At 44.9% G+C, this 15,469-nt stretch overlaps 1 protein-coding gene across 1 annotated transcript in view; it reads right to left on the reverse strand.

Moving 5' to 3' along the window:
* Positions 1–2,206: 2,206 nt before the first annotated feature.
* Positions 2,207–15,469, reverse strand: part of LOC126473466 (facilitated trehalose transporter Tret1-like) — an 83,224-nt gene continuing 69,961 nt past the window's right edge. Inside the window, exons 4-5 of the mRNA XM_050100538.1 lie at positions 9,035–9,313; positions 2,207–3,371 (exon numbers count right to left, since the gene is read on the reverse strand). Coding sequence (XP_049956495.1) covers positions 2,550–3,371; positions 9,035–9,313 — 1,101 coding nt within the window. The 3' untranslated portion in view covers positions 2,207–2,549. The remainder of the gene's footprint in view (positions 3,372–9,034; positions 9,314–15,469) is intronic.

Genomic DNA, 15,469 nt, shown 5'->3' on the forward strand with positions numbered 1-15,469 from the left:
GTATGTTCTGTCTGTGCACCCTCTCAGAATAGGAGGGTCTGACCCGTGGATCACCGATTTAAATCAATTTTACAAAGACGTTCTAGGTTGAAAACGGAGAGACACGTCTTTTGGCTTCTTACTTAACACTTCCTAGTTCTTGAAAAATCTAGGACAAAATTGATGACGGAAAGTCAACGCTATATATCGAAAGATTGTCTAAAACATTTTTTATTAATATAATATGAGTTCCAAATTTATTTATGTTTGCGTTCTTAAAGTTTGAGTTTTCATGCTGTAGCTTGAGTATCCGTCATTCGACACGTCTAGCAGAGCGACATTGGCGGTCGAGCCGTCGAAGCGTTAGAATGGCTGGTCTGTTTTCGATTCCTGGTCGTATCTTTTTTTCACTACACACACACTATATATATCTGAAATGATTTTCTTTGCCTTTTTTCGAAATAAAACACCAGGAGTTACGATGATCAATCAAGTAAGAATATACAACACGTTGACAGTTATTTTCATGGTGATACATGGCGTACTACATAGGACTTTTGTAGATGATGGTGGTGACGATGAACCAACTAGCACTGTGAAAGTGATACAACGGAAATGTACCTCACTTTGTCAACCGTGTAACGTTTACTTTTTCCGACAATTAAAGAATTTCATCGTGTGACGTCAAAATCATACAACATGTAGCAAAGCAGATAATTAAAACATAGGATAAATGCTGTCAAAATTCAAGAGTTGGTCCATAAGCAGTTGTCAACGCCTGTCTTTCAATATACGCTTTTATATGCTTGGTACGCCTGCAAATTGGTGTCCGATATATATGTTTTTAGCTATGTGATTGAAGTATGTTTTCCACGAACAATGTACTGGAAAAAAATAGTGCGGCGAGATTTCGTTGGTGTGTTGCGCATGGTGCGAGAAATATTTATCTTTTGCCTGCTTTTCAAGCCACTGATTACGAGAACGCTCATGAACAGACGATCAGTTGGATTTACGCAATACCACACTTTAGACGTACTTTTATCTATGTATCACCTTAAAAATAACTGTCAATTCATTGTATACAGTTTTTTGATTATTGATCATTCCTCCTCGTGTTTTACATAAATGTTTCAAGCCACTGATTACGAGAACGCTCATGAACAGACGATCAGTTGGATTTACGCAATACCACACTTTAGACGTACTTTTATCTATGTATCACCTTAAAAATAACTGTCAATTCATTGTATACAGTTTTTTGATTATTGATCATTCCTCCTCGTGTTTTACATAAAAGAGGGAAAAAGAAGTATTCGAATTATCAGAATATTATCTGATACACCGAATAAAAATATCGAATGAAAAAAGCGACGATCAAGTATCGAACACGGACCAGCGGACTGATAGTTTAATATCTTGACTGCTCAACCGCTGGCCTCTCCCTGCTAGACGTGTAGAGCTACAGTATGAAAGCAAAAACGTTAACAACACTATTATTATTAACTTTGGACCCAATATCATTTAATAAAAATGTTTGTTTGTAGACGATCTTTCGATATATAGCATTGCAAATACGATTTTTTTTATCATCACTTTTGATCTCGGTTTCTTCAAAAACTAGCGAGTGTCTATCAAAAAGCCGAAAAACACGCATTTTAATTTGTCCATAGAGTAATGTATAGTGGTGTCTTTTCTTATTTCCACCTATATAGTTGCAAGATCCATCACTCGGTCTGTTCTTCCATAATTTTCGATGTTGATTTCTCGTTTTCAGTTAACTTATTAAACAATTTTGATGGTGCGTACATTCACTTGCAAGGGTGCGTCATGTGACTGTACCTGCCCATGATGCACTATGGGACTTAACGTCTGAGGTCATCAGTCCCCTGGAACTAATTAAACCTAACTAACCCAAGGACATCACACACACATCCATGCCCGAGACAGGAATCGAACCGGCGACCGTAGCAGTCGCGGATGTACTGATGCAATAAGGTACTGGTATAGTATTATCTTAAAAAAATAAAACGTCAGGTATTTCATCTATAACGCCGATCATTCGGTCGTCTTTGTCATAACCTAAAACCTGCAATGTGTGTACTTCCAGCAATCAGTGGAAAGAATGGTCCTAGAAACCTTCCGTGAAACGCATGAGCATAATGGTTGGACAACAGAAGAAAGAAAATTTACTAATATTTTGTTTTTCAAATGAGGTTAAATATTGATCCCATTGTAATACAGAATTTTGTTTATTTACAACTTAATTCTTTACAAGTCTTTTGCATATCTCCTCTTAATACTTTAACACATTTAACACCTTGAAAGGGAAAAAAATATTAACATTGTCCGCTATGAGAACCCGCTAGCGAGATTGTTTCACATATGTTACATAGTTTTAAGGACGTTAACGATGTTCACGAGATCAGTTTCCCGGTCTATTCCTTTGAGGAGGAGGAGGAGGAGGAGGAGGAGGAGGAGGAGGAGGAAGAATCACGAATAAAATATCACCATTCACCAAATACTGTCCAGGCGCGCTTCTGGTGAGATACTGGTAACCGGGTACGAGCGTTTTAGGCCTTAGGTAGGGGACTGATTGGTGTCACCGACTGGTACTTGTGCCTCGTGATCCAGAGGAAGTTGTCCCCTGCGAAGTAGTCCTCCACCTCGTTGAGGGTGCGGCCTTTCGTCTCCGGCATTATCAGGTACACGAGGAGGGTGCCGAGGAGGCTGGCCATGCCGAAGGCCATGAAGATCCCGGCGATGCCGATGACGTCGGTTAAGAAGGGGAAGACTTTGGTGGCGACGAAGAGGCCCGAGTTGAAGATGAAGAAGGTGTAGCCGCCGGCGACGCCGCGCACGCGCGCGGGCAGCAGCTCGCCGATGGCGATCACGGGCAGCAAGAAGAAGCCGGCCGTGTTGGTGGCCACGTAGAGCAGCAGTAGCGCCGCGATCACCATCGGCTCTGACGCCGGCACAGGCTCGGAGGCGGGCCGGTGTTCCTTCAGCAGGCAGACGACGCCCAGCGCCAGGGCCGAGAGAGCCGACAGCACGCCCGACACCATGGCCATGCGCCGGCGCGTCCACCATATGAGCAGGCAGCAGCCCACCACGCAGAAGACCATGCGCACCACCGCCACCGCCACCGAGAACGTCTCGCCCTTGATCTGGCTGCCCGTCGAGCTGGCCGACTTGACCACGATGTCGACGCCGTAGAAGATGACGAGGAACGTGCCCGATACGATCTGCATGATGTTCAGCAGGTTGACGATGAGTAAGGGCTTGTAAACCTGGGGCATTACGAACACCTTGCAGCAGCCGCCCTTGGTCTGTGAGGCCTGCTGCTCGTCGTCCGACCGCGCGCGCTCGATCAGCTCTGTCAGCTCGCGAGCCACCTGCAATCACATCGTGTGATATGTTACAGTACAGAATAGTGACGGGTAGAAATTAGAAATCAAGTCACACCAGAGGCAGAGGCGGAAGCAGGAACTAAACAAGTAAGTTGCAAGTGGGTCATGTCGTCGACACATAACGACACTGTATGCTAAGTGAACATACACATGCAGCAGAAGCGAGAGCGACAGAAAACTGAAGGAAGCGAGACATGTGCAGGGTGGTCCAAAAGTCCGGAAACACCCTCATAAAATCCAAATGGAGTAGCAGACAAGGAAACAGAGTCCCTACACACGAGGATCGGGAAGGGGGAATCTTTATAGGCTATGCCACCAACATGGTCCAAAGCGAGGGGAAAGATCCACCGTGGTATAACAATCATGTACGAAAGGTACTACGGAAACAAAGAAAGCTTCATCATAGGTTTAAGAGTAGTCGAATCATAGCTCATAAGGAAAAGCTGAACGAAGCGAAAAAGAGCGTAAAGAGAGCAATGAGAGAAGCATTCAACGAATTCGAACATAAAACATTGGCAAACAATCTAAACAAGAACCCTAAAAAGTTTTGGTCATATGTAAAATCGGTAAGCGGATCTAAATCCCCTATTCAGTCACTCGTTGACCACGATGGCACCGAAACAGAGGACGACCGAAGAAAGGCAGAAATACTGAATTCAGTGTTCCGAAACTGTTTCACTGCGGAAAATCGTAACACGGTCCCTGACTTCAGCCGTCGCACGGACGCCAAAATGGAAAATATTGAAATAAACGATATCGGAATTGAAAATCAACTGCTATCACTTAGTAGCGGAAAAGCATCCGGACCAGACGAGATACCCTTAAGATTCTACAGTGATTATGCTAAAGAACTTGCCCCCTTTCTATCAGCAATTTATCGTAGATCGCTGGAAGAACGTAAAGTACCTAGCGACTGGAAGAAAGCGCAGGTCGTTCCCATTTTCAAGAAGGGTCATAAATCAGATGCGAATAATTATAGGCCTATTTCGCTTACGTCAATCTGTTGTAGAATAATGGAACATGTTTTGTGTTCTCGTATTATGACGTTCTTAGATAATACAAATCTCCTTCATCATAACCAACATGGATTCCGCAAACAGAGATCATGTGAAACTCAGCTCGCCCTATTTGTCCAAGAAATTCACAGTGCCGTAGACACTGGCGAGCAGATTGATGCCGTATTCCTGGACTTCAGGAAGGCATTTGATACGGTTCCGCACTTACGTTTAGTGAAAAAAATACGAGCTTACGGAATATCGGACCAGGTTTGTGATTGGATTCAGGATTTCCTAGAAGAAAGAACACAACATGTCATTCTTAACGGTTCAAAATCTGCAGATGTAGAGGTAATTTCGGGAGTACCGCAGGGAAGCGTGATAGGACCTTTATTGTTTACAATATACATAAATGACTTAGTTGACAACATCGGTAGCTCCGTGAGGCTATTTGCAGATGACACGGTTGTCTACAAGAAAGTAGCAACATCAGAAGACTCGTACGTACTCCAGGAGGACCTGCAGAGGATTAATGCATGGTGCGACAGCTGGCAGCTTTCCCTAAACGTAGATAAATGTAATATAATGCGCATACATAGGGGCAGAAATCCATTCCAGTACGATTATGCCATAGGTGGTAAATCATTGGAAGCGGTAACGACCGTAAAATACTTAGGAGTTACTATCCGGAGCGATCTGAAGTGGAATGATCACATAAAACAAATAGTGGGAAAAGCAGGCGCCAGGTTGAGATTCATAGGAAGAATTCTAAGAAAATGTGACTCATCGACGAAAGAAGTAGCTTACAAAACGCTTGTTCGTCCGATTCTTGAGTATTGCTCATCAGTATGGGACCCTTACCAGGTTGGATTAATAGAAGAGATAGACATGATCCAGCGAAAAGCAGCGCGATTCGTCATGGGGACATTTAGTCAGCGCGAGAGCGTTACGGAGATGCTGAACAAACTCCAGTGGCGGACACTTCAAGAAAGGCGTTACGCAATACGGAGAGGTTTATTATCGAAATTACGAGAGAGCACATTCCGGGAAGAGATGGGCAACATATTACTACCGCCCACATATATCTCGCGTAATGATCACAACGAAAAGATCCGAGAAATTAGAGCAAATACGGAGACTTACAAGCAGTCGTTCTTCCCACGCACAATTCGTGAATGGAACAGGGAAGGGGGGATCCGATAGTGGTACAATAAGTACCCTCCGCCACACACCGTAAGGTGGCTCGCGGAGTATAGATGTAGATGTAGATGTAGATGGCGGCCATCTTGAAAGCCACCATCTTGGATTCAACTCCAAAATTTAAAATGCGAATGTGGACATGTGACATATCAAACAGATAGAGAATTTCACCAGAAAAACAATGCCGATGTTATTTTAAACATAGGTTTATTCATTCTCGGGTTATAACCAGTTACATGTGGCAGCAGTGGGACGCTCGGCAGCGTGAGTATTACGTACTGAGAAGTCATAGAATGGGGGTCTGGAACGGTGCAGAGTGACTATCCCATGCCTGATATGTTACATGTGTGTAACTGTTAGGTATCATTTACTCATGCTTACGTTTTCATCATTGTTTCCCTATTTCCAGGTTACAAAATGTCCTTAACACATGAAGAACGCATTGAAATCATCTTGATATCAGGAGAAAGAAGCACACGGGTCATTGCTGAGGATTTCAACATTCGTCACCCAGCCAAACAGCCCACCACTCACAGCGCACTTGCCAAGCTTTTGGCCAAATTCCGAGCAACAGGTTCTGTTGCAGATAAACCTGAGGCTGGAAGACCAAAATCCGCCATCGATGAAGCAACAACAGTGAGCGTGTTTGCATCATTTAGCAAGAGTCCGCAATGGAGTACTCGTCGCCTGTCACAAGAATGTGGTGTTAGCCGTACCTCCATACTGCGAATTTTATCGTTGCACTAATGGCAACCATACAAAATTCAGCTCTACAACATCTGAACGGGGATGACCCAGACCGTCGGTACAGTTCGCAGAATGGGTGACACAGCAGCTGCAGATAAACCCACGTTTCCCTATCAGCTGCTGTCCAGTGATTAAGCCAATTTCTTTATCAATGGTGAAGTGAACAAGCAGAATCATAGATACTGGTCAGACAAAAATCCGCACTGGATTGATGCTTCCAAAACGGTCGACTCACAAAAAGTGATGGTCTGGTGTGGTGTGTAGGGTACCAAAGTCGCTGGACCTTTTTTTATTGATAGTACGTTAACAGCCAATGGTTATCTGAGGTTATTGGGTGAATAAGTGTTTCCCTCGTTGGTAACGGAGGACCGGAGATTTCCGGAATTCTTCCAGCATGATGGAGCCCCACCACATTATGGGCACAATGTGCGAGCATACCTGGACGTGCAGTTCCCTCAAAAGTGGATTGGTAGTAGGGGTGCTGGGGAGTGGCCACCACGTTCACCAGATTTGACTCCATCGGATTTTTATCTCTGGGGTCATGTCAAAACACTGGTTTTTTATGTGAAAATACGGGATTTGCATCATCTAAAGCAGCGCTTTGTTGACGCGTGTGGTCAAATCCAGACAGATGTGTTGGTCAAAGTTCATCAGGACTGGGTTCAGAGGATAGCATTAACAATCCAACATGATGGACAACATATCGAGCCATTCCTATGACTATTGGTGGTCTGTCAGGACTGTGTAACATCGGCTTCATGTCTCTTCGGCACATAACACACATGCTGCTGAGCGTCCCACCGCTGTCACATGTAACTGGCTATAACCTGAGAATGAATAAAGCTATGTTTAAAATCACAACGGCATTTGTTTTCTGGTGAAATTCTCTATCTGTTTGATAAGTCACATGACCACATTCCCATTTGAAATTTTGGAGTTGAATCCAAGATGGCGGCGGCATAACCTATAAAGTTTCCCCCTTCCCGTTCCTCGTATGTAGGGACTCTGTTTCCTTGTCTGCTACTCCATATGAATTTTATGAGGATGTTTCCGGACTTTTGGACCATCCTGTATTTTCGTTAGCTCATAGGACATTCTGCAAGAAACTCTGTCTCTCTCAAGAGCACATAGTGAGAAACTGACAGAGCAGTTAAAGTGACTGTGGCAGAATAAGGAGGATACATGCAGTTATTACAAACCAAACCTTGCACCATAGTCTCATGCTTGCTTCCTTTAAAAACCCCAGATCTCCAGCTTTCATCATGAGTTGATCATTGGGATCGATGGAATTCACATTAATAGCTCGCGACTCCGTGATTACGATACTGTAGTGAATCTACGTCCTAGACGCTCCAGAACATTCTATGAATTAGCTGAAGATGACCCTTATGAACATCATGCTGGTCGTCACCTACCATCTACTGATGGAGGAACTGATTGTCTTCCAACAACACCACATCGCTGGGTGCTGCCAGCACTGAACTTCTACACAGAAGCCAGCAACAGGGCCCCATGAGAGCCATGTTTCTGATCTAGACTCGGGTGCTTTTGCGTGCTGCTGGAGCTGAGGACACTCTATGCTGAGGAATGGCTCCTCCTGCTTGCCAGCAAGCAACTGCCGGAGCAAGTGTCACTGACATCTCCTGGGGCGTGCAACCGCTTAGCAGACTCTACGGGCGTCAGCTGGAATCTAACACACAGCTGAATAAGTAACAGCCGAGGCTGGTGCGGAAGAGCGACGACTTTTAGACGTTGTGAATAAATGACTGAACTGTAATATAAACATTAACGTCGAGAACACTTCACTGGTTCCCATCTCTGTCCAGACTCCACGCATGGGTATCTCTGCTCAGACTCCGTAGATACGTGACTTAACGAATATAGCTGTTCACAAGTGTAGAACAAACCCTGATCTCGTAGTCATCCTTCGAATTCACAAGACCAAACAAACAGTGATATTTATTGACTTCAGAAAAGGATATTAATCCATAGACAATATATATATATGTACTTGCGTTCATACGCAAAGTGTCCACGCTGATACCACTCAATCCCTGTGGGTGCTAACCAGCCGCAGCAAGGGCTGGCCGATGCTCCAGAATAACAACAACCACTCCTAGGCGTAACAGGGAGGCAGCAGCTCGGTATCACAAGTGCGATCCCTTTGTTGGCAGGGGGCTCAACCAAAAGGGTACATAACGATCCCACTATTCGCATTAACTAATGAGCTAGCAATATCGGGTTTACAAGACAATGGCATCGAGTACAAAATGAAGAGGTAAGGCCATATGCTGAAGACGCTAAGTTGACTCACACTACAGAGATAAAATTTGGATGGGGAGGTCAAACCCCAAAGTGGGACGTAAAACGTAAGGATAGCTGGGCCAATGTAATCAAAGACACCAAGATATGGGAGGGATGGGGCAAAGGGAAAGGATCGGGGACAGGAATGGCAGTGTGCAGGAAAAGGTTGGGAAAGGGAATGTGGCCTGGGAAGGAGGAAAGGACCTCAATATCTCAGGGCCCGTATTCACCAAACACGAACTCATGAAAGAGCTGTGAGCCCTGGGACAGCCGTCAGCTGGTGAACTCCAAAACAAATGCCCCCAGACAGGTTGTCAAAAATGGGCGACCAAAGTCTGAATGACCATATAACTCTCTGACAAGGCTACCTATTGCCTTGCATGTGAGGAAGTGTCAACTCACCTGCTTGCTGGTCTCCGACGTGGAGCCGCGGAACCAGGCGAGCGCCTTCTTGGCGTCGTCGAAGCGGCCCTGGCGCACCAGCCAGACGGGGCTCCTGGGGATGAAGCAGAGCGCGACGACAGCGAGCAGCGGCAGCACGGGCCCCGTGCCCGCCACCACGTGCCACTCTAGTCCGGCGCCCAGTGCGTACACCAGCAGGATGCCCATCGAGTAGCTCAGCGTCGGCACGCCCGCTAGCAGTCCACGGATGTGCACCTCGGACAGCTCGCCCAAAAATGCCTGCCACAAACAACAACAAAGTTTTTCTCTCTACCGTTGAAATTTCCTGACGTCGGTGCCTCTGAGCTTCTGCGACATCACAAAAATCACTCACGGCCACAGCCAGAATCCATGTACTCTTGGTGTCGTTCATCGTGCGAAGCAAGTTTTGCATCTTACGGCTCTGGAGATTTGATTGGAGTGGCGGACCTGGTTTAATGCTTTCCTTTGCTACACTACTAAATTAAACTAAATTTAAACTCCTGCCGCAGAAGCCGTGAAGGCCCAATGATACCGACTGACCGCCGTGTGATCCTCAGCCCACAGGCATCACTGAATGTGGTCAGCACACCGCTCTCCCGGCCGTATGTCAGTTTCCGAGACCGGAGCCGCTACTTCTCAATCAAGTAGCTCTTCAGTTTGCCTCACAAGGGCTGAGTGCACCACGCTTGCCAACAACGCTCGGCAGACCGGATGGTCACCCATCCAAGTGCTAGCCCAGCTCGACAGCGTTTAACTTCGGCGATTTGACGGGAACCGATGCGGCGAGGCCGTTGGCTCTGCTACACTACATTACACTAAAAATCATTGTAAATAGCGTTTATTTATATACGCAGACTGAAGCGACGAACGAAAATTTGCACCAAGGCCGAGATTCGAACCAGTCTCCTGCATACTAGGCAGATGTGTTAACCACTACGCCATCCTGGCACAGTGGTTTTACACAACTGTGCGGACTACCTTAGCACGCCTCCCTCCGCAATCCTCAATCCAAATATTGATACTGACGTACTGTTCCAACATGGTTGGGGAGTTTCTGCAATGTTGTTGGTGTTAGGGGCAATAACGACTGGTCTGAGGCGTGAAGGGTAATTTGGACTGAGGAGGGAGGCACACTAGGATATTCAGTGCTATTGTGCAAGGCCACTGTGCTAGGTTGGATACTAGTGGTTAGTGCATTTGCCTAGTCAGGAGGAGACAGGTTCGAATCCTGGTTTTGGTAAAAATTTTTCGTCGCTTCAGTCTGCATAAGCACATCATAGATGGTTCAAATGGCTCTGAGCACTATGGGACTCAACTGCTGAGGTCATTAGTCCCCTAGAACTTAGAACTAGTTAAACCTAACTAACCTAAGGACATCACAAACATCCATGCCCGAGGCAGGATTCGAACCTGCGACCGTAGAGGTCTTGCGGTTCCAGACTGCAGCGCCTTTAACCGCACGGCCACTTCGGCCGGCGCACATCATAGATGTTTAAGACATGAAAAGATCTCTGGAACCATGTAGCTACCTTTGATCAGCGCATTCTAAATAAGTTTCGCCGGCCTCGCTTTGACCCATGAGACAAGGTTTAACATCTCGTAATTCCACAGTCAGTAATTAAAAGCCCTATAGCTAAATATACTTTCAGAAATATTTACAGATCGGGCCACTGGAGTGGAATATGTTCACTAACAATTCAGTGCGCCACCTGTTACTGGCTACTAGCAACTTCCTCTGATACAAATGGCTATGAGCACTATGGGACTTAACTTCTGAGGTCATCAGTCCCCTAGAACTTAGAACTACTTAAACCTAACTAACCCGAGGACATCGCACACACCCATGCCCGAGGCAGCATTCGAACCTGCAACCGTAGCGGTCGCGTGGTTCCAGACTGAAGCGCCTAGAACCGCTCGGCCACTGCGGCCGGCTGAAAAAAAGTAAAACTGTTCCAACTCAGTAGGGGAAAAGCTACATAGAAACACGAAACAGATTAGTACGAAACAAATTAAATTTATTAGTACCAACTAACCATAGCCAAGTCTGTCACTTTTATCTAACACCACCTCCAGCTGGCTAATGGTCACACGCTCTGCTCTGAGGCCAGTTTTGACCGAACAGGTCCACGCTCACTGAACAACAATAACACTGGAGGAGAAAAAGGGACGCCGCTTAAGCAGAATTCGACGTCCAGTCAAGGCAATGCGGTTTCGAAAGTTTTGTAGGTTTTTCGTAGCCGGAAAATATTCTCGTTGTTCACATAGGATCAGTAACTCCAGAATTCCGAAATTATGACCCCATTAAATTACAAACTCCTCCCCAGAGGGCCACGGCTTTTCACCTTAACCCCACGAGGGCCGCCGGACCACTGCTCGATTTCGTGAGCCCCAAATTGCTCCACAACATTACAGTAGACTCATGAAAATCCGACGTTTGACAGTCTCGTAAGTCGGTGATCGGAACTGCGCCTGTTCCAAACACGGATAGGACACATTTACTGCGACAGGCGCCTCCTCCCCTCTACCACTTGCCTCACGGCAATATAAAATGTGTGTTATCGACTGTGCTCTTTTCATGTTACTAGTGAATTTGAATTCTGCTACACGGATTAATCGTTCTGTTTCAATTTTTGTGTTGGAATGTGTTGTGTGATTGCGAGTCCAAGTTGAAAAGCTAAACGTAAGCATAAAAATTAGCTCTTACTGATAAAAGAGAAATTATTTGAAAGGTACGACCGAGGTGAATCTCCAACTTCCGTTCCCGAAGCTTGTGATACCGGGCGACCTACCGTTTATAAAGATGACTAAGAGAAAAACCCTTTGCATGAGCGACTACCCTGAAGTTGAGGAAGCTCTGTACGTTTGGTTTAAACAACAAAGTAGCAGACATGTCCCTAATTCGGGAGATATTTTGAAACAGAAAACCCAGCTTTTTTATAGTGAGATGACCAAGAAAGGTGATTTTCGTGCCAGCGATGGTTGGTTCGAAAACTTTAAGAAGCGGCATCGCGTTCGTTTCTTGAAGATGAACGGAGAAAAACCATCATCAGACGAGACTTCAGTTTCTCAGTTCAGTCAGGACTAAAATGCCAAAGTGAACGAACTAGGCATTACGCCGAAACAACTGCATAATGCCGATGAAACAGGCTTCAGCTGGAGGCAACTTCCAACAAAATCTTTTGTAATGAAGGAAGAAAAAAAAGTTTCAGGAAGGAAGCCTCAAAACGAGCTTACCACGTTAACTGTGTGTGCCAATGAAAACTTTTAGCTGTGGACAAATCCAAGTCTCCACGCGCATTCAAAAAACATGTAAGTCCAATCTCTTCCGGTGACGTACAAAAGCCAAAACCGACCATTGGTTACTACAGAAGTTTCTTTTAGACTGGTCTTCCAAATATTTTGTACAAGAAGTCAAAGAACATTTAAGGAGAAAAAAACCTGAAGGCCCTTTTGTTGTTAGATAATGCTCCAGGACATCAGGACAAGGAAGAAATGAGAGTTAAGATGGCTGATTGTTGCATAGAGGCTTTGTATTTGCCAAGAAAATACGACTGCATTGATTCAGTCGATGGGTCAAAATGTTATCGAAATATTAAAAGCACATTACAAAAAGCGTCTGATATCGTCAGCCAACGCGACGCAGACATCACATCAAACTTGAAAAAATTTGACATCAAGCACGTCGTTGTCAATGCAGCATTTGGGTGGCGTCAAGTCAAGTATTTAACTCTGATAAAATCTTGGGAACACATTTGGCTAGAAAACCCACTCCTTCCAAAGAAAGACGACAGAGATAACAAATCTGAAGATGATAACGAATTTACCAGGGCTGCGCTTACATTTTGGATGAAATTAACATTCCGCAAGAAGATACCGATAAATTGAGAAGGTGTGTGTTAAAGATAACCTTGGTTCTGAACTAACAGAAGAGGTGATCCAGGACCTTATCGCTCATGTAGACGACGACCACATTGAGGCGACCACGGAACGGAAATGCACTATCACTTGTAATGAGGTTATGTCGGCTGCCAACCCATTGGTATGTTGGTGGAACTCAATTACGAGAACATTTTAACGTAAAAGACATTCGAAACAAAAGTCATTACGGACTATTTACGAAAGAAGAAAAACTATTACAGATTTTTAAGCAATAATACGCTATTTGTATAGACTATATCTCTATGTATGTGCATTTGTAATACATACACACACAATAAATTTGACTTATACGTACATATCTTTTTTTTATAACCCTAGTGATAGTAAAATGTGTGTGCGTGTGCGCGCTCAATATGTATTCCAGCAGTAGGCGTGCTATATTATGTACAGTACATATTCAATATTTATACAAAACAAGTTTTCTAGACTTAGAAGACTAAATTTAGATTAAAAAATTCTACCTTTGGCAATCCGGCATTTTTTAATACTCCTAAACCATCTCGACCTCGTAACTGTCGCACTATCGCGAGCCTACTGTATTTACATTTGAGAGTTCCAGCCAATCGGAAACAGGGGTTAATTGAAGGCATTTTAATTGTCTTTTTCCTACTCCTGCTTATCGTGGTTCTGTCAACTGCTGAATATTCAACAGTAGTCATGTTCTATGGTTATGGGCAGATAAATGAGAAACAGAAACAATAAGCGGGTTTAGAACATTTTCTGTGATATTCCTGAGACGCGTGGTTTGCCGCGAAATTATTGTCGCCACGTCAAATCTTCAGCAATGTTAACGATGTTTCTTTCCTGAGAGATCCATGCTAAGAAAAGTCGTTGTGGCAAACCTGCCTTCGTCTGATGGCTCCTTGTTTTCGGAATTTGTATGTTTCCAATGTCTCTGCGATCGGTATCATCCAAGGCAATGTACCAAATTTTCCTGAAGAATAAAATTCAACAACATAAGAACTTATATAACAATGAAGTATAGGCATATGAGACATTAAAAAGATTGTAACTGCTGACACACGTTACGTAATGTTTGATACTTTCTATGAAAATGAGTTATACTTTCACAGTTAATGTAACGCCTTTGTAGCCCTTAATTGGCCCGACGCGGTGGTCTCGCGGTTCTAGGCGCGCAGTCCGGAACCGTGCGACTGCTGCGGTCGCAGGTTCGAATCCTGCCTCGGGCATGGATGTGTGTGATGTCCTTAGGTTAGTTAGGTTTAAGTAGTTCTAAGTTCTAGGGGACTAATGACCACAGCAGTTGAGTCCCATAGTGCTCAGAGCCATTTGAACCATTTTTTTAGCCCTTAATTTTGTGTGAAGAATTTTTGTAGTAATGTTGTAAGGACATGGGTAGACAAATGAAAAAAATATATGTTTATAAAATACACTCAACAATCGCGTTTCGAACACGGGTCGCACAAGTATTAAACCACGACGCTAACAACTGCCACCGCTTCGGCTGTGCCAAAAGACACCGAGCACCGTTTTCTCAGAAACGGTGGAGTATCTACGGATTAGCCGAGACACGCGTTCGCTTATTTTGACCGCTCTTCCACTAAGCAAAGTTTCTGGGAAGTCAGCCGTGTGCTCCTCGTGGGTGCAGGTGTGTACGAAGTTTCCTTGCTGCCTGCCTGTCCCTATCTCCGCCGCAGCTCAGCCTGCCGCAAAGGAGACAGGAGAGTACACGTGTACTGAAGCACGGTGGTTAAAGCAGGGCAGCTTCAGCTACTGCAAGCCTGTCAAGCTTCGCGGAAATCGTTCAGCCTGCAGCACCTGGCAACAGGTTGCGCTGTCACTCCAACGGGACTAACCAGGCATATTTCTGCGTAGGTAGTTTCACCGTAGCTCATTCATCATAAAGATGGCAGCAACAAAATGAACAAATCAATCTTAAACGAGAGTGAGGAGAAATGAAGACTCGGACTGTATACCAGTCAGGTAACAGAGCCCAAGCCCAGCAGGGGAAAGGCTGTGTGTTTATGAGGCAGCTTTAAATAAACCCGCAGGTGATACGCAATGAAAACTGCATAAAAAGTTACTGAACACTTTTTTGGGAACATAGACTATCTTACGACATGTTTGTAAATTGAACAAGCACTCACTTCATAGGTGTATGGAAGAAGACTAAGGCTTAGTGGCCGCCAAGTGTGTGGAAATGTACATCTATGGATTGGTAGAGGCGGACCAATTCCGTGGCCTCCACGCTCTCCTGACCTCAACCCTCTTGACTTTCATTTATGGGGGCATTTGAAAGCTCTTGTCTACGCAACCCCGGTACCAAATGTAGAGACTCTTCGTGCTCGTATTGTGGACGGCTGTGATACAATACGCCATTCTCCAGGGCTGCATCAGCGCATCAGGGATTCTATGCGACGGAGGGTGGATGCATATATCCTCGCTAACGGAAGACATTTTGAACATTTCCTGTAACAAAGTGTTTGAAGTCACGCTGGTACGTTCTGTTGCTGT

The sequence above is a fragment of the Schistocerca serialis genome, chromosome 4 (genome assembly GCF_023864345.2).
Source record: "Schistocerca serialis cubense isolate TAMUIC-IGC-003099 chromosome 4, iqSchSeri2.2, whole genome shotgun sequence".
Classification (NCBI taxonomy): domain Eukaryota; kingdom Metazoa; phylum Arthropoda; class Insecta; order Orthoptera; family Acrididae; genus Schistocerca; species Schistocerca serialis.